Source organism: Lepus europaeus, chromosome 20, assembly GCF_033115175.1.
Source record: "Lepus europaeus isolate LE1 chromosome 20, mLepTim1.pri, whole genome shotgun sequence".
NCBI classification, from domain to species: domain Eukaryota; kingdom Metazoa; phylum Chordata; class Mammalia; order Lagomorpha; family Leporidae; genus Lepus; species Lepus europaeus.
The window spans coordinates 3,529,493-3,555,051 of NC_084846.1; the positions used below are offsets into that span (position 1 = coordinate 3,529,493).

At 62.2% G+C, this 25,559-nt stretch overlaps 1 protein-coding gene across 3 annotated transcripts in view; it reads left to right on the forward strand.

The window, feature by feature from the left end:
* Positions 1–6,139: 6,139 nt before the first annotated feature.
* The window catches only part of PLPP2 (phospholipid phosphatase 2), a 39,479-nt gene continuing 20,059 nt past the window's right edge, over positions 6,140–25,559 (forward strand). Inside the window, exons 1-7 of one of the 3 annotated variants that reach the window (XM_062178344.1) lie at positions 6,140–6,249; positions 8,201–8,352; positions 8,515–8,792; positions 15,559–15,616; positions 15,844–16,020; positions 16,132–16,256; positions 17,498–19,207. In XM_062178344.1, coding sequence (XP_062034328.1) covers positions 6,198–6,249; positions 8,201–8,352; positions 8,515–8,792; positions 15,559–15,616; positions 15,844–16,020; positions 16,132–16,256; positions 17,498–17,768 — 1,113 coding nt within the window. In that variant the 5' untranslated portion in view covers positions 6,140–6,197 and the 3' untranslated portion in view covers positions 17,769–19,207. Of the gene's footprint in view, positions 6,250–8,200; positions 8,353–8,514; positions 8,793–15,558; positions 15,617–15,843; positions 16,021–16,131; positions 17,173–17,497; positions 19,208–25,559 lie in introns of those variants that run through there. The other 2 variants (XM_062178345.1, XM_062178346.1) reach the window with 2 other exon arrangements.

A 25,559-nucleotide genomic window follows, 5' to 3' on the forward strand; every position in this document is an offset into this window, starting at 1 on the left:
CCCAGTGTCCCCAGGAGTGGGGTCTGGGGCAGATCCCCCAGTGTCCCCAGGAGTGGAGTCGGGCAGCTGCCCCTTCTCCCCACCAAGGACCACACTGTGAAGTGAAACTGCCTTGACTCCCCATTGCTGTTTTATTTATTAAACTTGGTTTGACGCCCAGGGCTGCCTTGGTGGGCTCGGGGTCTCCGTGGGGGCCTCCCTGGGTGCGAGCAGGCACAGGCTCCAGCAGGGAGCTGAGGGGGTGGAGTGGCCAGGGCGGCTTCCACCACATGCCAGGGAAGGCGGACGTGGGATGCAGAGAGGGTCTCTGCTGGTGGAGGGGCGGTTGGCCAGCCTCCTGGGGGCGACGACGGGTCAGCTGGAGTTTGCTGGGCCTCAGGCTGGCAGGAAGGGCCCTGGGCTGGGGGTGGAGGTGGAGGGCGTGGGGCAGTGGTGTGGAGGATGCTGCTCGGGTGGGAGCCCCTGCAGGCCTGTGTGGTGCTGCAGCTGGGGGTGGTGGGATGGAAGCCGAGATCAGGGTCCACCTGCAGCCCAGTGGGTGGGAGCGAGAGCTTCCAGGGTCCAGGTCTCGTTGCGGGGGAGCTGGTGGTACCAGGAGCCAGGGTGGGGCAGAGGTTCTCGGGAAGCTGTGCTGGGCTGTCTTGGGCACCCTGACGAGTCGCTGTCCCTGAACGGCACCGCACGGCTGTCCCCAGAGACGGGCAGGGCGGGCTGCATGTAGGTCCTGGGCTGCCCCTGTGCCTGCAGGTCAGCGTCAGGGTGCGCTGCTCCCGGCCACCCCTTGTCCTTGCTGTGATGTGCATTTTGACGTCACATGCATTTAGGTAGTAGGCACTGGGCTGGCCCTGTGGTGCAGTGCCGGCATCCCATGGAGGAGTCCCCCCTGCTCTGCCTGCAGCCTGGAAAGGCTGGAGGACGGGGGCCCCTGCACCTGCTCCTGGCTCCAGCCCGGCCCCGCCCTGGTGGTTGTGGCCATTTGAAAAGAGCCAGCGGTGGAAGGTCTCGGTCCCCACCCTGGCTCTCCCTTCAGGTTCCCCATTGTCTTCATTTCTCTCTAGGGACGCCCCAGTGTGCTCACCCCCGGGAGGAGACGAGTCTCCGTTGCGTCCGTGTGGTACAGGCTCCTCTGGGCCTGCCGAGGAGCTTGGTTCCGGCTCGTGTGGCCGGCGTGGCTGCGCCGCGAGTTGCTGGCGTGAGCAGTGCTGGCCTCGTCTCCCGCCTGGCGGCTCCTGCAGCAGCTGGCTGCCGGGGAGGGTCTCAGTGGCAGTGCTGCTTTGTGGGCCCTGCTGGGGACGGTCAGCTGTCAGTGTTCCTTGCTAACGCACGTTGCAGTACACGGACATGGGCGTGGACAGTGCATCCTGGGCCGCTCGAGAACGGCTGTGTGCAGGTCTCTGTGGGTCCCATGCCGCCTCCTGCCATGTCGTCCATCCTTTATGTTACGATTGTTACTGATTATGAAGGTAGAGTGACCGGAGCGGGAGAGACAGAGACCGTCTGCCTTCTGTCCGCTGCGTTACTCACGTGGCTGCAGTGGCAGCGGCTGGACCCGGCCTCCGCATGGGTGCAGGGGCCCGAGCACTTGAGCCGTCCCACGCGTCAGCAGGGAGCTGGGTCGGAAGCGGGTGCTCTCACGGGGTGCCGCCATCGCAGGCAACGCCGCCACGCCGGCCCCGGGGATGGTCACTTTAGGTCTCTGTAACACTTGTCTTCCGGGCCGGTCTGGGTTGTGCCGATGCCCGGCCAGGCCGCCCAGCGACCCCACGGGCCTGGCTGTCACAGACCTTGCCCATCTACTTGAGAGGAGGCAGGGGGCAGAGTTAGGCTGTGGGTCAGCCAGCGGCTTCAGGGCCAAGATTGGGGGTTGGGCAGGGGCACCACCACCGGCTCCTGCCGCCTGCCCCTCGGTGACGGCGCTGAGCTGTGTGTGTGTCCAGCACATCCCTCAGATAAAAGCTGTCCCTGGGACTGTTCTGTCAGCCGGCCAGGCGAGGGGCCTCTGCTGCTGGGCTGCAGCCCAGGACAGGCTCCGAGGGGGCGGGGCGGGGGGAGACGGACAGGCCTCTTCCTTCAGACCAAGGGGCGGGGGTTGGGCAGGGCAGAGCAGGGTTTGGGGAGACTGGGCGGGGGAGGAGACCGCCGGGAACCTCGGGGTGTCTGCTTCCTGCTCTTGCAGGTGGAGCGCAGAGGGCCTGCTGAGCTGCCAGAGGGGAGACCCTCACTCCTGGCCTGTGGCTGCCAGGATCTGGTGCTCACCTCTGCCTTTGGTGTCGGAAGGTGGCGCCGAGCTCCTGCCAGCTGCACTGTGTCCACTTGCAGCCCAGACCTGGGTCCGGGCGGTGCCGCCGCTGGCCACTGGCCGCTGGTCTCGGCTCTGTGGGAGCCACGTGGAACACGCCGTCCTCCGCTCTTGGATGGCCGTAGGAAAAGCTTTGCTATGCCCCAGCCAAACCAGGACGTCTGGGCAGAGTGGGGCCTGGGTGAGGGAGGGGGCTTCTCGGCGCGACTTCTGTGGCAGTGGGAGCCGGGAAGAGAGCAGGTTGCTCAGAGCCCATGGCCCTGGGCCAGCTGCTGCTCCCGGGTGTGGTCTGCCCGTCCCACTGGGCTGTCTGGGCTCGCTGAGGCTGGACCCTGTGGGGCCTTTTGCCTGGGTTGCAGGGTCGTCAGGTTCATGCAGCGGTTAAGGCACTGCCTGGGACACCTGCGTCCCACAGCACAGTGCCTGGGTTCAAGTCCCAGCTCTGCTCCTAATGGCAGCTTCTTGCTATTAGGTACATGGGTCCCTGCCACCCACGGGGGAGATGGGGATCGAGTTCCTGATCCTGACTTATGCCCAGGCCTGGCCCGAGCTGTTGTGGACATTCGGGGTGTGAACCAGACAGTGGAAGGGCTGACTGCCTTCAAATGGATATGTTACTGATTTTTTAATTTATAGATAAGTAAATAGGAACAGCAGTTCTATGAAAATGTTAGGATGAGCATCTCCTGTGCAGTATCAGAGACTCCAAACACTTCAGGAAAAACTCACATTATCTTCTAATTCCATTTTCATCAACTTTAAAAAAAAAGATTATTTGAAAGAATTAGAGTGCTTCCATCCATGGGTTCACTCCCCAGATGGCCACAGTGGCTGGGGCTGGCCTAGGCCAAAGTCTGGAGTCAAAAGCTCCACCCGGGTCTCCCACGTGGGTGCAGGGGACACAGCACTGTGGCCATCTTCTGCTTACTTTTTTTTTTTTTTTTAATTTGACAGTTAATAGCGAGAGAGAGACAGAGAGAAAGGTCTTCCTTCCGTTGGTTCATCCCCCAAATGGCCGCCACGGCCAGAACTGCGCCGATCCGAAGCCAGGAGCCAGGTGCTTCTTTCTGGTCTCCCATGTGGGTACAGGGGCCCAAGCACTTGGGCCATCCTCCACTGCCCTCCCGGGCCACAGCAGAGAGCTGGCCTGGAAGAGGAGCAGCTGGGACTAGAACTCGGTGCCCATATGGGATGCCAGCGCTGCAGGCAGAGGATTAACCAAGTGAGCCACAGCACTGGCCCCTTTGGCTGCTTTCCCAGGCCAACAGCAGGGAGCTGGATGGAAGCGGAGCAGCCAGGACTGGAATTGGTGCCCAGGCGGGATGCTGGCGCCGCAGGTGTCCAGTTAGCTCACTGGCCCCTTTGAGAGCTTTTGAAGTCGTCTTCAGTCACAAGGATATTCTGTCCCTGTCTCCGGGAGGAACGGAGACCTCCTGCAGGTGTAGGAAGGGGCGCATCCAGCAGAGGGCGCCTGTGTGCCCACCTGGCCCAGACTGGAGGCTTTTGCTGTGGGCGCCCATGGCTTGTGCAGGAAGATTTTGAAAGGTGGCCCCATAGTTAGCAGTTAGCACCCAGGAAATGCGTGGGTCTCTGCCTGGCGAGGCTGTCAACAGTTCGGCCCCTGGCCAGGAGAAGCTGGTGGAACCCCCCTGCATTGGGGGCACACAGTGGACCCCCAGGGGAAGTCCCTTGGCCCTGCGGGCAGTCCCAGCTCTTCCAGGAGTCGCTGGTTCCTGTTCTGGGAAACTAGACAACAGCCTGGGGCGTGTTTGGAGTTGAGGGGCGGGGCTGACCTCAGCCAGGACTGAGAGGTCGCTAGGATGCCGGATGCTCGGAGCTGAAACCTACAGGGTTCCCTTACCCCTGGTGCCAGAAGCTGTGTGTGCCCAAGGTTGGCTGGGGCCGGTGTTGTGGCACAGGGGCTAAGCCCCTGCTTGCGGGGCCGGCATCCGTGTCAGGGTGCTGCCACCTAGGTGAGCTCCTGGTTCCAGGCCTCCGCCCGGCCCAGCCCTGGCTGTCGGAGCCATTTGCCAGTGACCCAGCAGGTGGAAGGTTTTTCTCTGCTGCTCTGAGTTTTCAGATAAATAAATAAATAAATAAAAGTCCCAGCTAGCAGTGTGAGGTTGGGGGTTCCAAGTTCACGGGCGCTGGATTCGAACTTGGAAAGCTGCGCACGCAGGAAGTGGTGCCTTTCACAGGTCCGCCGGGCACCTGCCCTGGTGCTGCCTGCGTCTCCCTCTCGTGCTTCCCGAGTGTTTCCCAAACCACGGAATCCTCCCGGCAACCCCAATGGGGTTGTGGGTAGAGGCCTGGCTTTCCCCACCACCCACCCATGAGGCTTTCCTGCCCACCACCAGCGTTTGATGCCTTGGCCCCAGGGGGGAGGAGCAGGCTGGGGGGGGGGTGGCAGCCAAGGCAGGGTTAGGAAGTGAATGAAGATGGTGACAGTCTCCTTGGGTGGCGCCTGCTGTACTGGGCAAGGCCGTCGGTCTTCCTGGGGGTCCCTTATGAGGTCGGTGGGGGCCCCCCGGCGGCAGAGCTGCTGCGGGCCCTGTCTCTGGAGGACCCAGTGTGTGCTCGGGGACCTCACCACCGGTCCCTTTTCCAAATTTGCCATCTGGAGGTAGGGAAGCCGGGGCCCTGCCCCCTCCTGGGCGCGTTGGTGTAGAGTGGCCACCCAGCTAACAGATGTGGGAGGTGACCCGGGGTCTGACCCCAATCTTCGCCGCGGTCTAATCCTGACCCTGCCCAAGGATTTTAAGGACTGACCCAAATCCCTACGGGAGGGAGGAGCGGGAGGGGCCCCTGAAGCTTCCGCTCCGGCTCGCGCCCCCCTCCCCCGCCCCGCACGCAGCAGGTGCTCGACAAAGAACCGCGGTCCCCGGAACCCCAGCGTAGCCCCGAGTCGGCCCTGAAGGGGCCGGGACCCCGCACCCCCGCACATGCCTTACCGGACTTTTCCCACAACCCCGACGGCCTGTGCTCTGTATGCATGAACGAATGAAGGAAGGCACGCACGCGCCCACGCGGAACATCGGCGGCGGCCTGGCCGGCGCGTGTGGGGGGCGCGGGCTCAGCCCCGCGAGGTCCCGGGGACTCCCCCCGCCCCAGACGCTGCTCCCTCGGTAGCCGGGCCCGGGGCCGTCGGCGACAGCTCTCTAGGATGGCGGGTAGTTGCCGCAGAGCGTCCGGCGCTGGGGCCGTGGGTGCTACGGACTTCAGTTCCCCCGGCTGGGGTGGCCCCGGCCCCCAGGCGCGAGGCTCCTGGCTCCCCAGGACCCCCATGAGTCCCCAGGAGTCCCACCGCTCTACTTCCGACGCAGCTTCCCGCGGACTGCCCGGGAGGCGGCGGAGGACGCCCGCGCGCTCGGGCCCCGCACCCACGCGGGAGGCTCTGAGCTTCGGCCCGGTCCAGCTCCGGCCGTTGCGGCCATCCGGGGAGTGGCCCAGAGGATGGAGAACTTTCTCTTCAAAATAAATACATTTTTAAAAATAAATAAAAAAACCAGACTAGGGTCACAGGCGCGGGGCTGGTCCCGGGCTGGCTTGCTCCGAGCGCTCTCGCTGCCGCCCCAGCGCGGGGTTGAAACCTTGATCAGTGCAAGGGGGCGCCCCGCGGGCGCTTGGCAGCGGCCGGTCCGGCCGGGGTCGGCGGCGTCACTCCTTCCCCTGGGCTCCGGGCTGGGTCCCGCCGCGACCCCAGACCTCTCCCACCCGCGTCCGTCCGGGGACCCCCTGCGCGCGCGCGCGCGCCGCCCTCGGCGCCCCGCCCCGCCGCGCCGCGCCCCCGTCCAGCCCTGCCCGCACGGGGCGGGCTCGGCGGCCATGTGACCGGCGCCGAGCCGCGACGGGTCGCGCTGGGACGGGCGTCGGGGGCGCGGGGCGCCCGGCGGGCGAGATGCGGCGGAGCTGGGTCTTCGTGCTGTTGGACGTGCTGTGCGTGCTGGTCGGTAAGGGCTTGGGGACCCCCGGCGGCGGACGCGCAGCTCGGGCCGGGGCGGCTCCGGCGGCGGGGACTCGGCGCCCCGCGCCACGCGCCCCTGCGCGGGTCCAGCTGTTCCCTCCGACGCTCTGGCGCGGCCCGAGGTCGCCGAGATCCAGGACCCGGGGCCCGGCGCGTACCCCGGCTCGTCGCGGCAGGAAGTGGCCGCGCAGGGGCCGCGCCTCCCCCTGGCCCTGCGCCGGGCGGGCGGTGACTCACGCGGGCGGCGACCGGGCGCGGGCGGGCCCCGGGAAGGGGGCGCGGGCGCCGGGGGGTCGGCGCTCCCGGCGCGCTCGGACCCTGTGCGCTGGCCGGGACTCGATCCCTGCGCGGGCTGGGCAGGTCCAGCCGCGCCCTCCCCGCGGGCTCTGGAAAGTCGGGCCCCCGGGGCGGACGGGGACGAACCTGTCGGGCCGGTTCCCTGGTCGGGTGGGGGAGGGGGCTTCCTAAGCCCCCTGTCTGCTGCGCGCCCCGCCCCGGGGTCCTCTGGACAAAGACTCAGACTTGTCCTGGGCTAGCAGCCGAGGTACCGAATCTCTGCCCCAGGGTCCCGGTTCTCGGCGCCCGCCCCTCGGCCTGTGCCCGCCTCTGCGCCGGGCGGGCGGGGGGCGGGGGAGTCGCGGAGACCTGGCCCCCCCCTCCCTGTCTCGGAGGACGCCCCTCTGGGAGTGGCCTAGGGGCAGCAGGAATTCCCCCCGGCCCTGGCCACGGTGTCCGGAGCACCTGCGTCATTTATCTAAACTCTGGGCATCTCTGCCCGCCGGGCTGAAATGGGGTAAATAATTAACCCTCTCCACCCTGCAGCCGGGCCAGCCTGGGAGCTCGTACCTCCCTGACCTGCGGCCTGTGGGGCAGTGGACAGTGCACGCGGAAGTGGGGTGGAGCCGACCAGGCTGGGCTCTGGGTTCCAAAGGAAGACGGGCGGCCCCCCACATCTGGTGCCGAGGGCCTGGGGTCCATCCTTGTGACCCTGGCCACTCTGGCTGTGCTGTTGAGGGTCGTGTGATGGGGTGCCTCAGCCTCAACTTCTGCCCAGCCCTGGGCTGTCCTGCTCCAGGTTGTGTGCTCGTGTGCACATGTCTGTGTGCACATGTCTGTGTGTGTGTGGAAGCCCCGCCCCTCTCCTGTCCCCTCTGTATTCAAGGCCCACACCCTCCTACATTTGTCACCGCCCTGGCCGCCCCCTGGGGCAAAGGGCTCCCTGCAGGCTGTGCCTTCTTGGAATTGACCTGGGGTTTTCCTGACTTCCTAATGCATGGGGTTGGGAGCTGCCCCTGCCCAGGTCCTCTGCTGCTGCCTGCAGTATCCCAGCCACCCCTGGCCCAGCAGGGCTGGGGACCCTGGTGCTGGTGGCCGTGCCGTTCCTAACAGTGCTGCTTGTGGTCCCTGGACGCTGAGTGCCCTGCCACCAGGGACCGTGTGGCCGGCTCCTGGAAGGTCACTTGGGGACCAGGTGCAGGTGTGAGGTCCTCACAGCCGTGTCCCCGCCTGGGTGTGTTTCTGACTCCGTGGCCAGCTCTGGAACCCATTAAACACCTGCTCTGCCCAGGCCTCGAGCAGGCCCCGGGGACTCTGCCCTGAGCACCACAGGCCCTTGGTGGTCATGGGAGGATGGGGGGAATCCAGGCCGTGTCCCACAAGTGATTGTGAAGTCTGTCCTGGATAGTGGTGCCTGGGGGTCGGTGGGCAGGTAGAGCCGAGGCAGGAGGGCGGTGCTGGGGTCCCGTACAGAGGGCTGGGTGGCACTGTTTGTCCAGGAGCAGAAAGGGGGGCTGGTGGCCCTGGGAGGAGCCGCGTGTGTCCAGGGTGCTGGCTCCAGTTCCCACCAGGAAAGCTCCTAGCTGCAGGACCCTGCAGAGCAGGGGTAGGTGCGTGGGGGAGGGAGCCCCCAGCCTCCCTCGCCTCTCTCCCTGCCCCAGCTTCTCTACCCTTCGCCGTCCTCACGCTGGTGAACACTCCGTACAAGCGCGGATTCTACTGTGGAGATGAGTCCATCCGGTACCCCTACCGCCCAGATACCATCACCCACGGGCTCATGGCCGGGGTCATCATCACAGCCACTGTGGTGCTCGTAAGACGGGGCTGGGTGGGGTGGGGGCGGGGCAAAGACCCGGCCTGGGTGTCTGATGGGGAAGGATCTCCAGCCCCCAGCAGGGGCAGGGAGGTCACGGGTTCGCGGTGCCTCCCGGTGTGGGCCCTGCAGCCCAGCGGGGCCCAGCTGCTGCTGTTGCAGGTGTCGGCGGGGGAGGCCTACCTGGTGTACACAGACCGTCTCTATTCCCGCTCCGAGTTCAACAACTATGTGGCGGCCGTGTACAAGGTGCTGGGCACCTTCCTGTTTGGAGCTGCGGTGAGCCAGTCGCTGACGGACCTGGCCAAGTACATGATTGGCCGCCTGCGCCCCAACTTTCTGGCTGTGTGCGACCCTGACTGGAGCCAGGTGAACTGCTCGGTGTACGTGCAGGTGGAGGAGGTGTGCAGGGGGAGCCCTGCCAACGTCACCGAGGCCAGGTGGGTGCAGGGGGACCCCGGGGGCCTGACACACCAGGTCCACTCCCACTGCTGCTGTCCCACTGCTGCTGGAATCCTCCCCCTCCCCCCACCCCCGATTTATTTATTTATTCGAAAGGCGGAGGGAGAGGCAGAGAGAGCTTCCATCCACTGCTTCACTCCCCAGATGGCTGCAAAAGCCAGCTGTGGGCAGGCCAAGGCCAGGAGCCAGGAGCTCCATCTGGGTCTCCCATGTGGGTGCAGGGGCCGAGCACAGGGGCTGTCACTACCAGGCCGTCGCATTAGTAGGAAGCTGTGCAGGAAGCGAAGTCGCCAGGGCTCCAACCAGAACTCGAACATGGGATGCCCGCATTGCCAGCAGCGGCTTACCCTGCTGGGCCACAGTGGCGCCCGGTTTGTGTATGTTTTTCTGTCTCTACCTTTCAAATAATAATTATTATTATTATTATTATTTTTTTTTTTTGACAGGCAGAGTGGACAGTAGAGGGAGACAGAGAGAAAGGTCTTCCTTTGCCGTTGGTTCACCCTCCAATGGCTGCTGTGGCCGGCGCTTCGCGCTGATCCGAAGCTTGGAGCCAGGTGCTTCTCCTGGTCTCCCATGTGGGTGCAGGGCCCAAGCACTTGGGCCATCCTCCACTGCCTTCCCAGGCCATAGCAGAGAGCTGGCCTGGAAGAGGGGCAACCGGGATAGAATCCGGCACCCCAAGTGGGACTAGAACCCGGTGTGCCGGCGCCGCAAGGCGGAGGATTAGCCTACTGAGCCACGGCGCCGGCCTCTACCTTTCAAATAAATAAAAATATATGAATACTTAAATATCTATTTTAGATGAATACCAGTTGAGTTCCAATATTATGCGAAACGTCTGCTCTGCCTGTCTTGTCCCTGTGGTGTACCGTCACAGGTCACCTCTGGGTTGGCTGGGTCACGTGGGGGCCAGCCCGGAAAGCTGCCACCATGATACTGGCACCCCACGTGGGCGCCGGTTCGAGTCCTGGCTGCTCCTCTTCCGACCCGGCTCCCTGCTAATGGCCTGGGAAAGCAGTGGGAGGCGGCCCGAGTGCTTGCACCTCTTCCACTGACGTGGGAGACCCAGGTGTCGTTCCTGGCTCCCGGTTCCGGCCTGGTCTGGGCGCAGCCGTTGCAGCCGTTTGGGGAATGAACCAGCAGATGGAAGATCTGTCTCTGTGTCGCTCTGCCTTTGAAATAAATAAATAAACGTATAAGCGGCGTCTGGGAGGAGGCCGTGGCTGCCGTCGCTGGCACGTGTGGTTTGGAGCTGATGCCCTGCCCGAGGAGCCACTGTGGTGTTCCTGGTGGGGCGGAGGGAGCTGTGCATTCTGTTTTCATGGCTGAGGACACCTTGGTTTCTGGAGGGCAGCGTGGCCAGATGGAGGACTCCTGGGCTCAGCTGGGGGCTGGTGCTCTGGCACAGTGAGCTAAGCGGCCACACGCAACATCACGGCCCATATGGGCGCCACTTCGAGTCCCGGTGGCTACTTCCAGACCAGCTGCTGCTGTGGCCTGGGAAGGCAGTGGAGGATGGCCCGGGTGCCTGGGCCCTGCACCCACGTGGGGGACCCGGATGGAGCTCCTGGCTCCCGGCCTCAGATCAGCCCAGCTTCGACTGTTGCAACCACTGGGAAGTGAACCATGGATGGAAGATACTTTCTCTGATTCTGCCTTTCAAATAAATTAATAAGTATATGAAAACAAAAATATTTACTTCTTAAAAAGAAAAAACAAAAACAAACACGCTGTGGCTATGAGTTAGAGTCCCCTGTGGCTGAGAGTCCGCTTCTCAGATACTGCCGGCCCTGCCTCTGTGGTGGGGCTGAGCCCTGTGTGGCCCCGGCCCCGCCTCTGTGGTGGGGCTGAGCCCTGTGTGGCCCCGGCCCCGTCTCTGTGGTGGGGCAGAGCCCTGTGTGGCCCTGGCCCCGTCTCTGTGGTGGGGCAGAGCCCTGTGTGGCCCTGGCTGTGTGTCTGGTCTGTGGTGGGGCCGAGCTGTGTGGCCCTGGCTCTGTGTCTGGGCTGTGGTGGGGCCGAGCTGTGTGGCCCCGGGTCTGTGTCTGGGCTGTGGTGGGACTGAGCTGTGTGGCCCTGGCTGTGTGTCTGGGCTGTGGTGTGGCCGAGCTGTGTGGCCCTGGCTGTGTGTCTGGGCTGTGGTGGGACTGAGCTGTGTGGCCCTGGCTCTGTGTCTGGGCTGTGGTATGGCCGAGCTGTGTGGCCCTAGCTCCTGTCTGGGCTGTGGTGGGGCCGGGCTGTGTGGCCCTGGCTCTGTGTCCGGGCTGTGGTGGGGCCGAGCTGTGTGGCCCTGGCTGTGTGTCTGGGCTGTGGTGTGGCCGAGCTGTGTGGCCCTGTCTCCTTGTCTGGGCTGTGGTGGGGCCGAGCTGTGTGGCCCTGGCTGTGTGTCTGGGCTGTGGCTCTGTGTCTGGGCTGTGGCTGTGTGTCTGGGCTGTGGTGGGACTGAGCTGTGTGGCCCCGGGTCTGTGTCTGGGCTGTGGTGGGGCCGAGCTGTGTGGCCCTGGCTCTGTGTCTGGGCTGTGGTGGGACTGAGCTGTGTGGCCCTGGCTGTGTGTCTGGGCTGTGGTGGGGCCGGGCTGTGTGGCCCTGGCTCTGTGTCCGGGCTGTGGTGGGGCCGAGCTGTGTGGCCCTGGCTCTGTGTCTGGGCTGTGGTGGGGCCGAGCTGTGTGGCCCTGGCTCTGTGTCTGGGCTGTGGTGGGACTGAGCTGTGTGGCCCTGGCTGTGTGTCTGGGCTGTGGTGGGGCCGAGCTGTGTGGCCCTGGCTCTGTGTCTGGGCTGTGGCTCTGTGTCTGGGCTGTGGTTCTGAGTCTGGGCTGTGGTGGGACTGAGCTGTGTGGCCCTGGCTGTGTGTCTGGGCTGTGGTGGGGCCGAGCTGTGTGGCCCTGGCTGTGTGTCTGGGCTGTGGTGGGGCCGAGCTGTGTGGCCCCGTGTCTGTGTCTGGGCTGTGTGGCCCCGGGTCTGTGTCTGTGCTGTGGTGGGGCCGAGCTGTGTGGCCCTGGCTGTGTGTCTGTGCTGTGGTGTGGCCGAGCTGTGTGGCCCTAGCTCCTGTCTGGGCTGTGGTGGGACTGAGCTGTGTGGCCCTGGCTGTGTGTCTGGGCTGTGGTGTGGCCGAGCTGTGTGGCCCTAGCTCCTGTCTGGGCTGTGGTGGGGCCGGGCTGTGTGGCCCTGGCTCTGTGTCCGGGCTGTGGTGGGGTCGAGCTATGTGGCCCTGGCTGTGTGTCTGGGCTGTGGTGTGACCGAGCTGTGTGGTCCTGTCTCCTTGTCTGGGCTGTGGTGGGGCCGAGCTGTGTGGCCCTGGCTGTGTGTCTGGGCTGTGGCTCTGTGTCTGGGCTGTGGCTCTGTGTCTGGGCTGTGGTGGGACTGAGCTGTGTGGCCCCGGGTCTGTGTCTGTGCTGTGGTGGGGCCGAGCTGCGTGGCCCTGGCTGTGTGTCTGGGCTGTGGTGTGGCCGAGCTGTGTGGCCCTAGCTCCTGTCTGGGCTGTGGTGGGACTGAGCTGTGTGGCCCTGGCTGTGTGTCTGGGCTGTGGTGTGGCCGAGCTGTGTGGCCCTAGCTCCTGTCTGGGCTGTGGTGGGGCTGGGCTGTGTGGCCCTGGCTCTGTGTCCGGGCTGTGGTGGGGTCGAGCTATGTGGCCCCGGGTCTGTGTCTGGGCTGTGGCTCTGTGTCTGGGCTGTGGTGGGACTAAGCTGTGTGGCCCCGGGTCTGTGTCTGGGCTGTGGTGGGACTGAGCTGTGTGGCCCTGGCTGTGTGTCTGGGCTGTGGTGGGGCCAAGCTATGTGGCCCTGGGTCTGTGTCTGGGCTGTGGTGGGACTGAGCTGTGTGGCCCTGGCTGTGTGTCTGGGCTGTGGTGGGGCCGAGCTATGTGGCCCTGGCTCTGTGTCTGGGCTGTGGCTCTGTGTCTGGACTGTGGTGGGGCCGAGCTGTGTGGCCCCAGGTCTGTGTCTGGGCTGTGGTGGGGCCGAGCTGTGTGGCCCCGGTTCTGTGTTTGGGCTGTGGTGGGGCCGAGCTGTGTGGCCCTGGCTCTGTGTCTGGGCTGTGGTGGGGCCGAGCTGTGTGGCCCCGGGTCTGTGTCTGGGCTGTGGTGGGGCCGAGCTGTGTGGCCCCGGGTCTGTGTCTGGGCTGTGGTGGGGCCGAGCTGTGTGGCCCTGGCTGTGTGTCTGGGCTGTGGTGGGGCCGAGCTGTGTGGCCCTGGCTGTGTGTCTGGGCTGTGGTGGGGCCGAGCTATGTGGCCCTGTCTCCTTGTCTGGGCTGTGGTGGGGCCGAGCTGTGTGGCCCTGGCTGTGTGTCTGGGCTGTGGTGGGGCCGAGCTGTGTGGCCCCGGGTCTGTGTCTGGGCTGTGGTGGGACTGAGCTGTGTGGCCCTGGCTGTGTGTCTGGGCTGTGGTGTGGCCGAGCTGTGTGGCCCCGGGTCTGTGTCTGGGCTGTGGTGGGGCCGAGCTGTGTGGCCCTGGCTGTGTGTCTGGGCTGTGGTGGGGCCGAGCTGTGTGGCCCCGGGTCTGTGTCTGGGCTGTGGTGGGACTGAGCTGTGTGGCCCTGGCTGTGTGTCTGGGCTGTGGTGTGGCCGAGCTGTGTGGCCCTGGCTGTGTGTCTGGGCTGTGGTGTGGCCGAGCTGTGTGGCCCTGGCTCTGTGTCTGGGCTGTGGTGGGGCCGAGCTGTGTGGCCCTGGCTCTGTGTCTGGGCTGTGGCTCTGTGTCTGGGCTGTGGTGGGGCCGAGCTGTGTGGCCCTGGCTCTGTGTCTGGGCTGTGGTGGGACTGAGCTGTGTGGTCCTGGCTCTGTGTCTGGGCTGTGGTGTGGCTGAGCTGTGTGGCCCTAGCTCCTGTCTGGGCTGTGGTGGGGCCGGGCTGTGTGGCCCTGGCTCTGTGTCTGGGCTGTGGCTCTGTGTCTGGGCTGTGGTGGGGCCGAGCTGTGTGGCCCTGGCTCTGTGTCTGGGCTGTGGCTCTGTGTCTGGGCTGTGGTGGGGCTGAGCTGTGTGGCCCTGGCTCTGTGTCTGGGCTCTGGCTCTGTGGCTGGGCTGTGGTGGGGCCGGGCTGTGTGGCCCTGGCTCTGTGTCTGGGCTGTGGCTCTGGGGCTGGGCTGTGGTGGGGCCGGGCTGTGTGGCCCTGGCTCTGTGTCTGGGCTGTGGCTCTGTGTCTGGGCTGTGGTGGGGCCGAGCTGTGTGGCCCTGGCTCTGTGTCTGGGCTGTGGCTCTGTGTCTGGGCTGTGGTGGGCCCGAGCTGTGTGGCCCTGGCTCTGTGTCTGGGCTGTGGTGGGACTGAGCTGTGTGGTCCTGGCTCTGTGTCTGGGCTGTGGTGTGGCCGAGCTGTGTGGCCCTAGCTCCTGTCTGGGCTGTGGTGGGGCCAGGCTGTGTGGCCCTGGCTCTGTGTCTGGGCTGTGGCTCTGTGTCTGGGCTGTGGTGGGGCCGAGCTGTGTGGCCCTGGCTCTGTGTCTGGGCTGTGGCTCTGGGGCTGGGCTGTGTGGTTTCCTCCGAGTGGCCACATTTGGAGTTCTTTCAGCTCTGGTTTGTGTGGATTAGTGCTTCTACCAGAACGGGGGCTGTCTCAGCCTCTGTTCAGTGTCCCTGTGCAGTGCCCCCGGCCTGTCCGGGTGTGGGCGTGGACGTGGACGTGGCTGCTGGTGTCGGCCGCAGTGGCGCTGCTTCACTGTGCCCACAGTCAGGCTGAGGCTCCCTGGCTGACCCACCCCGAGCCCTGGCCTGATTGTTTTCCCTGAAATCTAGAATTTCCAGCCGCCTCCTTTCGGGATGTCTGTTTCTCTTCGTGTTCTCGTGGTTCTGTTGGGTCTTTGCTGGCTTTGTCGGAGCGTTTGTCTTCTCAGGGATGCCCCCAGCCGCCCAGCCTTTAGGGAGCGACCTCCTGGAGCATCGAGAGAACCAGGCATTTGAATATTGCAGTGCAGGGGCGGGGACAGCCTGACTGTGCAGGCGGGTGAGTGTTGTAGTTGTTGTCAGGGCTCTGCCTCTCTCACTGTGGCCTGGCACGCGCAGGGAGTTGCGGGTTTGTTGTAATTGCTGCCGGTGATTCTGTAAAGCCTGTGTCCTCTCTCACTGTGTGCCCTCAGCGCCCAGTGTCTTGTTTAATTGCTGCTTGCTTGATGTTATGTAGTCTGTGGCTCCTGGATTGCTCCGTGTGCAGGTCGGGCTGTACTCAGCGCCTGAGTGTTTCCCCGCCCCCTTCGCCTCCCCTTCCTGTCTGTGCTGAGCTTGGGCACAGCCCTGGTTCTGCACTGGGCTCGCTGGCTGGTGCAGGGCCCTGGGCGGCGGCCGCTGGTCTCTGCTGTGTCACAGGAGTCTGAGACACACAGGCCCCCAGGCAGTGGCCTCCAGTCTGGAGGATCCCCTGTGGCCCACACCCGAGGGAGCCACCATCTGGCCGCCGCCCTGCTGTGTGCCCCCCTGGCTCTCGACCTTCCCCTGGACCACAGCCCTTTCTTTCCTGGCCACGGCCGGCTGGCGAGAGCGGTGGACAGTGACCTGGTGCAGAGTCCTCGGGCTGTGACCAGCTTCCAGAGCACCACCGAAGGTGTTGTGTTTTTTTAAAGCTTACTTTATTATATATTTGAAAGGCAGAGTCACAGAGAGAGAGAGAGTGAGAGAGAGCGAGTGAGCTTGTCCATCCGCTGGTTCACTCCCCAAATGCCCACAAAAGCCAGGCTGGGCCTGGCCAAAGCCAGGAGCCAGGCGCTCCCGGGGTGGGGGGTGGGGCTGTGAGTGACAGCTCTCAGAGCCCTGTCCCCCCCCCCCCCCCCCAGGCTGTCTTTCTACTCAGGACACTCCTCCTTCGGCATGTACTGCATGGCCTTCCTGGCGGTGAGTCCCCTGGGGAGCCGTGGCTGGACCACGGCCCCCTGCCCTGGCCTTGGTGTCCCCACTGTGCAATTGGGTGTGTGAGGGGAGCAGGGATGGGGGTGCAGCGGGCTTGCTTATACGTGGCGGGGGGCCCTGGGGCTCCCAGAGCCGCTCTGCTTGCCCCGGTGGGCGTGGGGTGCACAGGTGGGCACCCCGGCTGACCTGATGCACCTCCTGCCCTGCCCCAGCTGTACGTACAGGCACGGCTCTGCTGGAAGTGGGCACGGCTGCTGCGGCCCACGGTTCAGTTCTTCCTGGTGGCCTTTGCGCTCTACGTGGGCTACACCCGAGTGTCCGACCACAAGCACCACTGGAGTGACGTTCTCGTCGGCCTCCTGCAGGGGGCGCTGGTTGCTGGTTTTACTGTGAGCTCTGGGCCCTGTCCCGCTGCCTTGTCCGGAGAGCCCCCTTCGGGACCCAGGCCCGCCCACCCAGAACCTCTTCCGGCTCCACATTCCCACCCTGTCTCCTCCCAGGTCCGCTACGTCTCAGACTTCTTCAAGCCCCGGCCTCCGCGGCCCTGCCAGGAAGAGGGGCCGGAGCGGAAGCCCAGCCTGTCCCTGACGCTGACCCTCGGCGAGGCCGAGCACAATCACTATGGGTACCCGGCCTCCTCCTGACCCGTGGCCCTGGTCCTGGCCGCGCCTCACCCGGGATGCTGCCCCGCCTGCTCCCCAGGCTGTCGGGAGCAGTGAGCGGGGGCTGCTGCCTGCCCCACCCCCACTGGACCGGGGCACCCGTGCGTGCGGTGGGGGGTGGATAGGGGCTGTCCCTCCTGTCCTCCGTGGGGCTGGGAAGGGACCAGCAGATGAGGTGTTTCTGTAAACTGTGATGGACATGTGGATTTGTGGTACCTCGGGCCCTTGTCTGAGCGGTGGGTCCCCGGTGCTCTGTCCCTGCAGCAGAGGCCTGGCCCGAGGACGGGAGTCGCCCAGCTCCTGCCATAGGTGGACAGGAGGCCAGCTGCCCCACCTCTTCGCTCTTCCTCCTGGCCAGTGCTAGAGGCGAGGCTGTGGGTCTGCACACACAGAGGGGTGCTCTCCTGGCTGAGAGGGCCTTGGGGTGGGGAGGGGCTGGGGGGCAGAGGCCTGGTTGCTGACCCTCCCCCAGCAAGGAGGCCTCTGCCAGGTGCCCCCAGTGAAGGCGTCCAGAGCCGGAGAGAGTGGACTTGAGCCTGGCCTGGCGGGGCAGCCGCGTCCCAGGGCGGTGCCTGTGGGCTCCTCCCGGCCAGGCCCCCAGACCCTCTGCCCTTGGAGGCCGCGGAGCCTCGCCCTGACCCCTTCCCTCTGACCCCCTGCTCCCTGCTGTCAGCAAGACCCCGGGGCCCCAGGGGCCCTGTAGGAAGCCCCCTCCCTGTGTTCCCGCAGGGCTCCCCCGAGCTGGCCCCCTGGCTGGCCCCTCCCGTCTGCTGGCCTGGGGACCCAGCCCTTGGAAGTGGTCCCTGAGGGGCCGTGGTAGAGCCCGCAGAGTTTGCTCTTTGCACGGCTGGGCAGGCAGTAAAGGGTGCGTTTGTCAAATTAGCTCTGCAGTGTGGTTGATTTAAGTGTCGGTGCCCTTGCTGGGGCCCCGTCCCCAGCTCGTGCAGGGAGAGTGAGTGATGCTGCGTCCTGTGTCTCGTGCCGGGTGCTGTGGTCGAGGTGGGGGAGGGCGACCTGGGCGCCAGTGTGCCGATCTTCGGGGGCCTGGCCTCACTCACGGTGTCGGGCAGGTTTCTGGCCGGCAGGAGCCCGGGGGTCCCAGGCTGCACCCTCTACGCACGGGAGGGGGCCGTGGCATCTGAGGGAAGAGGATCGCATGGATTAGGAGGCGCCTGACGCCCACCAATGCTCCCTCTCCTCCCAGGTGCCGCGGCCTCCAAAGCCAGGATTACAGTGGTGGCTTTGGCTCCGACAGCGGAAGCAACCGCAGTAAACGCAGCCGTCCCTGTGGTGACGCGGACGGTGCTGGTGCTGGGCCGGCCGGTGAAGACCGCGGAGTGGAGGAAGCTGGGGGGCAGAGGAGGGAGGAACTGTGCTGGCCAGAGCCACCCCCAGAGGGCTCTTGGAGCCAGAGGGGCCGCGGTGTTTGGGGGGACAGTGATGTCGGCAGAAGCAGAGGCGGCATCCCAGACTGAGCAGGGGAAGCGGGTGTGAGTCCGGGCCCCGCGCCCGCTCCTGGGAGGCCCGTGGAGGGCGTTCTCACCGTGGGGGGCGCGGGAGATCCGAGCCGTTTTGTCTCCCGCCCGCCAGCATTTCTCAGCCTCCGGAGTTCTCACTCACAGGTGCCGGTCTGCCGGGTCCGTTAGGTGCAGGGTGAGGCTGGGGTGGATTTGCACGAAACCTGCTTGTGTTTCTCCGTGCACACTGACGTGTGGCCCGCGTTGGTGACTGTGAATTCTTCGCATTGATTGTGTAGCTGCTCACATGCTGCTCCCCTCACCGTGTCTGGAACTACATGAAGACTGCCTGAGGAGAATTTCCTCACTTGAAAACACTATTACTTTTACCCTCAGTGGGGCACAGTGTTTCCTGTCTCATTCCCCAAACGAATCCCTATTAAGTTGGAACAATGTAAAATGCTAATTTAAAAAAAGATTATTTTGATTTTTAAAGTAGTTATTTATTTGGAAAAGTCACAGGAAAAAAAAAAAAAAGCAGATTATCCACCTGCTGGCTCACTCCCCGGATGGCTGCAGCAGCCAGGGCCGGGCCAGGCCACAACCAGGAGCCAGGAGCCGGGAGCTCCGTCCTGACCGCCCACGTGTGGCAGGGGCCCATCACCGCTGCCTTCCCAGGCCATCGGCAGGGAGCTGGGTCCGGACTGGAGCTGCCACTCTGCTAGGGGTCCCAGCATCGACCATGGAGGCCTCCCCGACGGGGACGTGACACTGGCTCCTGCATCTGTGATGTGACCTCGTGAGGGACGCTGGCAGTGCCGGGCTCCTGAGTGGTCCACACGGCCTGGGCGTCTTCTCCCCAGCTGCGAGTGGCAGTGGTGCAGCCCCTCTGAGAAGGGACGTGTGTGCTCCTGGCCTCTTTTGGGAAGGGGCACCCTTGCTGTGGCTCACCCAGCAGGCTGCTGCCTGGTCCCGTGTGTGCGGCAGCCTCACATCTATGTGGTGGAGGTATCGCAGGGTAGGAAACCCTGGAGAAGGAGTGAGGCCAGGTGTGTGGTGCAGGCATTGCCAAAGCGAGTTTGATTACTCAGAATCGAGTTCCAGCAGTGGACGTAGCAAATGAACCAACCCGGTGAGTGGAGACGCACCTGTGACTTGATGATGTCCCCTGGACACAGCCCGGGCAGGGCGAGTGGAGCCAGCTTGCTGCACGGGCCCACATGCCTAGTTGGGAATGCATAGGAGCGATATAGGGGCAGGGTCCATGTTTGGGATAGTTGGAGAAAAGTCCAATCCTTGTTTCCCGGATGGCGACACGCAAGCAACTACTGAGATGTCCCGGGGAATTAGTGGTGTGTTACCTAGGTGGTCCCCAGCTCTGCATTAGTGGTGTGTTACCTGGCTGGTCCCCAGCTCTGCATTAGAGGTGTGTTACCTGGCTGGTCCCCAGCTCCGCATTAGTGGTGTGTTACCTGGCTGGTCCCAAGCTCTGCATTAGTGGTGTGTTACCTGGGCGGTCCCCAGCTCTGCATTAGAGGTGTGTTCCCTGGTCCCCAGCTCTGCATTAGTGGTGTGTTCCCTGGTCCCCAGCTCTGCATTAGAGGTGTGTTACCTGGTCCCCAGCTCTGCATTAGAGGTGTGTTACCTGGGCGGTCCCCAGCTCTGCATTAGAGGTGTGTTCCCTGGTCCCCAGCTCTGCATTAGAGGTGTGTTACCTGGCTGGTCCCCAGCTCTGCATTAGAGGTGTGTTACCTGGTCCCCAGCTCTGCATTAGAGGTGTGTTACCTGGTCCCCAGCTCTGCATTAGTGGTGTGTTACCTGGCTGGTCCCCAGCTCTGCATTAGTGGTGTGTTACCTGGTCCCCAGCTCTGCATTAGAGGTGTGTTCCCTGGTCCCCAGCTCTGCATTAGAGGTGTGTTACCTGGCTGGTCCCCAGCTCTGCATTAGTGGTGTGTTCCCTGGTCCCCAGCTCTGCATTAGTGGTGTGTTACCTGGGCGGTCCCCAGCTCTGCATTAGTGGGTGTTACCTGGTCGGTCTCAGCTCTGCATCAGTGGGTGTGTTACCTAGGCGGTCCCCAGCTCTGCATTAGTGGTGTGTTCCCTGGTCCCCAGCTCTGCATTAGAGGTGTGTTACCTGGTCCCCAGCTCTGCATTAGAGCTGTGTTACCTGGGCGGTCCCCAGCTCTGCATTAGTGGTGTGTTACCTGGTCCCCAGCTCTGCATTAGAGGTGTGTTACCTGGTCCCCAGCTCTGCATTAGAGGTGTGTTACCTGGCTGGTCCCCAGCTCTGCATTAGAGGTGTGTTACCTGGTCCCCAGCTCTGCATTAGAGGTGTGTTACCTGGTCCCCAGCTCTGCATTAGAGGTGTGTTACCTGGGCGGTCCCCAGCTCTGCATTAGAGGTGTGTTACCTGGTCCCCAGCTCTGCATTAGAGGTGTGTTACCTGGCTGGTCCCCAGCTCTGCATTAGAGGTGTGTTACCTGGTCCCCAGCTCTGCATTAGTGGTGTGTTACCTGGTCCCCAGCTCTGCATTAGAAGGTGTGTTACCTGGTCCCCAGCTCTGCATTAGAGGTGTGTTACCTGGTCCCCAGCTCTGCATTAGAGGTGTGTTACCTGGTCCCCAGCTCTGCATTAGAGGTGTGTTACCTGGTCCCCAGCTCTGCATTAGAGGTGTGTTACCTGGTCCCCAGCTCTGCATTAGAGGTGTGTTACCTGGCTGGTCCCCAGCTCTGCATTAGAGGTGTGTTACCTGGGCGGTCCCCAGCTCTGCATTAGTGGTGTGTTACCTGGCTGGTCCCCAGCTCTGCATTAGTGGTGTGTTCCCTGGCTGGTCCCCAGCTCTGCATTAGTGGTGTGTTACCTGGTCCCCAGCTCTGCATTAGTGGTGTGTTCCCTGGTCCCCAGCTCTGCATTAGAGGTGTGTTACCTGGGCGGTCCCCAGCTCCGCATTAGTGGTGTGTTCCCTGGTCCCCAGCTCTGCATTAGTGGTGTGTTACCTGGGCGGTCCCCAGCTCTGCATTAGAGGTGTGTTACCTGGCTGGTCCCCAGCTCTGCATTAGTGGTGTGTTACCTGGTCCCCAGCTCTGCATTAGTGGTGTGTTACCTGGTCCCCAGCTCTGCATTAGTGGTGTGTTACCTGGTCCCCAGCTCTGCATTAGAGGTGTGTTACCTGGTCCCCAGCTCTGCATTAGTGGTGTGTTACCTGGGCGGTCCCCAGCTCTGCATTAGTGGGTGTTACCTGGTTGGTCTCAGCTCTGCATCAGTGGGTGTGTTACCTAGGCGGTCCCCAGCTCTGCATTAGTGGTGTGTTACCTGCTCCCCAGCTCTGCATCAGTGGGTGTGTTACCTGGGCGGTCCCCAGCTCTGCCCCCGAGTACCTCTGATTGGTCCCCAGCCTAGTTGGTAAGCCCTTGTCTCCATCCTGACTGGATTTGTTACAGATACTTAGAATGACTGTCGAGACGGTGGAAGATGAGTATAAATCTGGAGAATTGTGCCAGTTGTGTGTTCCTTTTATCGGTATTGAATTGCACGAGGGACACAGCCCCAGGTTGGAGCTTGTCATGGGGGCGGGGCTGGTGTCTTGCCTTCCCTGACCAGATACCCAGATAACTCCCGACCCGGATACCCCCTCTGTCACCTGTTATGTGACACATTCTTTTTTTTTAAATTTTATTTTATGTTTTTAAAGATTTACTTATTTGTTTGAAGGTAGGAGAGACACAGAGATAGAGCTGCCACCTACTGGTTCACTCCCCAGATGGTTGCAATGGCCAGGGCTGGACCAGGCTGAAGCCAGGAGCTTGGCACATGGGTGGCAGGACCCAAGCACGTGGGCCATCTTCCTCTGCTTTCCCAGGTGCATTCCAGGGAGCTGGATCAGTCGTGGAGCAGCCAGGGTGGGGCTCATATGGGATGCTGGCGGCAGCTTGGCCTGCTGCACACGGCGCCAGCCCCTGGATGGCATGTTTGTGGCCCCATGACATCTGAGGAACAAGCTCCTGTGTGTCACCTCCCTGAGACTCCTCCCTGGCACTGCCCCTCCTGCAGAGGAAGGTGGGCGTGGCCCTGCAGCGCCTGAGCTGTGCCAGCTGCCGGCCGCGTCTCCCGCTGTCAGCTATAAAAGGTATTTTTATGTTGAACCACAAAAAATCCTGTCACCAGCATCAAATATGAGACACTTGGCAGAATTCTATATCTTAAACGCTCACACATATATGCACATTTGAATACTTAGATGTCAATTGACGTGTGTGTCACAGTTTGAAAGCGGAACCCCAGAGGCCCTCGCACACGCCCCGGCCGTCCCTCTGCACCGCACTGCTGGTCTCCCACATAGCCGTGGAGATTGGCATGGAGTGAGAAGAGCTACGTCAGCCTCAGGGGTGCTGTGGGTGGGGCTGGAGGTGGGCTGGCCTTCCAGTCCCATGTGCAGGGAGGAGGTGACCAGAGCCTGTCACTGCGTCCCCACAGCGGTGCTGCTCCTCGGGCATACTTCCTGCACCGGCTGTTGAAACCAGGACCTCGTGGCTTTGAAGCCTGTCCCGCACAGGTGCACCTGCAACCCCAGAGAAGGGGCCAGAGCCAGTGCCCCGAGCACTGTGGTCCCTGCAAGAGGATGGGTCTTCGCCCAGGAAGCGCAGCAGTGAGGCGCTGGGGGCTGCAGGTTAAGCAGCTGTCAGTGACGTCACTGCTACTCCCTCCCTCCCCCCTCCCCCTTCCTTCCTTCCTTCCTTCCTTCCTCCCTTCCTCCCTCCCTCCCTCCCTCCCTCCCTCCCGCCCTTACTTCCTTCCTTTTCACAGGTAGAGTTAGACAGAGAGACAGAGAGAAAGGTCTTCCTTCCGTTGGTTCACTCCCCTAATGGCCGCTATGGCCGGAGCTACGCCAATCTGGAGACAGGAACCAGGTGCTTCCTCCTGGTCTCCCATGTGGGTGCAGGACCCAAGGACCTGGGCCATCCTCCACTGCCTTCCCGGGCCACAGCAGAGAGCTGGCCTGGAAGAGGAGCAGCTGGGACTAGAACCGGTGCCCATATGGGATGCCAGCGCTGCAGCCAAGTGAGCCACAGCGCTGGCCCCTACTACTACTACTACTTTCAAGGTTTATTTATTTGAAAAGCAGAGTTACAGAGAGAGAGAGAGAGAGGGAGAGGTCTTCCATCCACTGGTTCCCTCCCCAAATAGCTGCAATGGCCAGAGCTATGCTATCTTCTGCTTTTCCAGAGCTGGATTGGAAGTGGAGCAGCCAGGACTTGAACTGGCGCCCATGTGGGATGCCGGCACTGCAAGGAGACTTAAGTTGCTAGGCCACAGCGCTGGCCTGGGCCATGACTAAGTGAAATAAAGGTTCCGTGCACACACGCACAGTGCCTGTGAGGACAGAGGCTCCTGCTTGCCCTGACGGTGTGTGGTGTGTCCAGCACGGTGCTGGACGAGGTATGAGGCAGAACCCTGGCAGGGTGGAGCGGTCAGCATGAAATTCCAGCACGCTGCTAGGACAGCAGCAGTTTTAGTCTTAGGAGTTGTTTGTCACAATGTCCCTGGGTAACTGAGGTTGGCCACGGTCCCTGAAACCACCAGAAAAGAAGTCGCAGGTGACAGAGGTGTCCAGCTCTGACCCGTTACCGCCGGCATCTCTGCCCTCTCCCCTTGTGGCTTCCCGCACCAGCTGGTAGAAACCGGGCTCCTGCCCTCACCTGTGACACCCATGGTTCCCTTGTGGGACATGGTTCCTGTTGCCCTTGACCTGTGGATTGCACTCATTTCCGGGCGACCTCTTAGGCCAGCGCCTGGTGCCCACCACTGGCAGTGATGCTTGGTTTCAGCTCTGGTCCTGTGAGATCCTTTGTCTTGTTCTCCATCCAATGACATTTCCTCCCCCTCAAGGATTTGGTTTTGTCTGATGTGTTGTGAATTGCTCTTGGTACTGTAAGTTTCCTTGGGTTTTGACAAATGTAGAGTGGCAGGTATCCACCGCTGAAGCCTCATGTGAGGCTTGACCCCTGCCCCCCAGGAACGCCGGGCAGCGCCTGCCTTGTGTGGGGGCGCACACGGTGTGCAGCTTCTGCAGACTGGATCTAAGGATGACCCAGTGGGCTCAGTGCTGTGGTGTTGTGGGCTAAGCCTCTGCCTGTAGTGCCGGCATCCCATAGTGGCGACGGTTCGAGTCCTGGCTGCTCCGCTTCCGATCCAGCTCTCTGCTATGGCCTGGGAAAGCAGTAGAAGATGGCCCAAGTCCTTGGGCCCCTGCACCCACGTGGGAGACCGGAAGAAGCTCCTGGCTCCTGGCTTCAGATCGGCGCAGCTCTGGCCATTGCGGCCATCTGGGGAGGGGATGAACCAGTGGATGGAAGGCCTCTCTGTCTCTCCCTCCCTCTGACTGCAACTCTACCTCTCAAATAAATGAAATAATAATAATAATGACACACAGCTTCGTGTGTGTTTCCGAATGGTGTTCTGCTGCACAGTGCAGCCCACTCTAGGTGTGCACTCGGCTGTGAAGGGGAACTCGGATCGTGCCTCTCACCTAACTGTGCTGGCTTCTGTTTGGGTGGCTGTCTCCTTTGTTGGATGGTAATGATGAGACTCGCTGGAGTACAAAACACTGCTCACCCGTGCGCACCCCACCAGCAGTGAATGAAAGCTCCTATTGCAATGGCTGATGGATATTTTTAAAGATTTTGGCCATTGCAATAGATGTGCACTGCTCTCTCCCTGTTCTGTAATTAGCTTCCCCCATGACAACCGTTGCTGCCGTAATTTCTGTGTTTGTCATGTGTTGGCGAGGTGTCTGATCTTACGCACTGTTGGATTGTCTTCCTGTTGAATGATTAGTTTCTTACTTTGCATACAAGGTCTTTTCAAGGTGTGATTTCCAAGTATTTCCACAATCTAATCATTTATGTACAGGGTGGACATTTTAAATTTTAGTAAAGGCCACTTTCTTCCCTGTTTCCTTACGGAGTGGCTTTTGGTGCTTTCTCCAAGGGCTCATCTCTAAACCGAGGCCGTGGAAAGTTTCTCCTGGAAGTCACCGCTTTGCATTAGAAAGTTGGAGTCCGGATTATTGCGAGTGAACTTTGTGTAAGCTGTAAACTTTGCATCTTTGTTAATTTTCTTCAGGTTATTTCTGAGTGGCCTCTTGTGGAGCAGCCTCTTTCTCCACGCACGTGTCCTGGTTCCCTTGAACACAATAGGCTGTGCTGCATGGGTTGATTCACTGCCCGTGTCACCCACCGTCTGCTCAGTACCTTAGCTCCGGGGTAGGGGTTGGGTCCTGGCGTGCGCCGCATCAGCAATCTCTTCTCCGTCTCATATCATTTACTCTAGCTTTATAAACAGTCTGTCAGCATTTCTGTTGGGAATTTGATTGGGATTCCACTGACTCTGCCGGTCAAGTTAGAAAGAAATTTTCTCTTGGCAGTAGTGACTGCTGTGCTCCTGCACAAGGAATATCTGTAGTTATTTATACATTGCCTGGTTGTTCCCAACCGTGCTCCAAGGTGCTGTGAGTAAATGTGTGTGTGTATTTAGATTTATATCATAGGACTTCAATTTTTGGGTGCCGTTGATGTTCCAGTTTTCCCCAATTCCAGTTGTTCCTAACTTCTTTTTTTTTTTTTAAAAGATTTATTTATTTACTTGAAAGGTTTATTTATTTGAAAGACAGAGTTAGAGGCAGAGACACAGGGAGATCAGTCATCCATCCACTGGTTCACTCCCCAAATGGCCACAATGGCTGGAGCTGGGTCAGGCCAAAGCCAGGAGCCAGGAGCTTCTTCTGGGTCTCCCACGCGGGTGCAGGGGCCC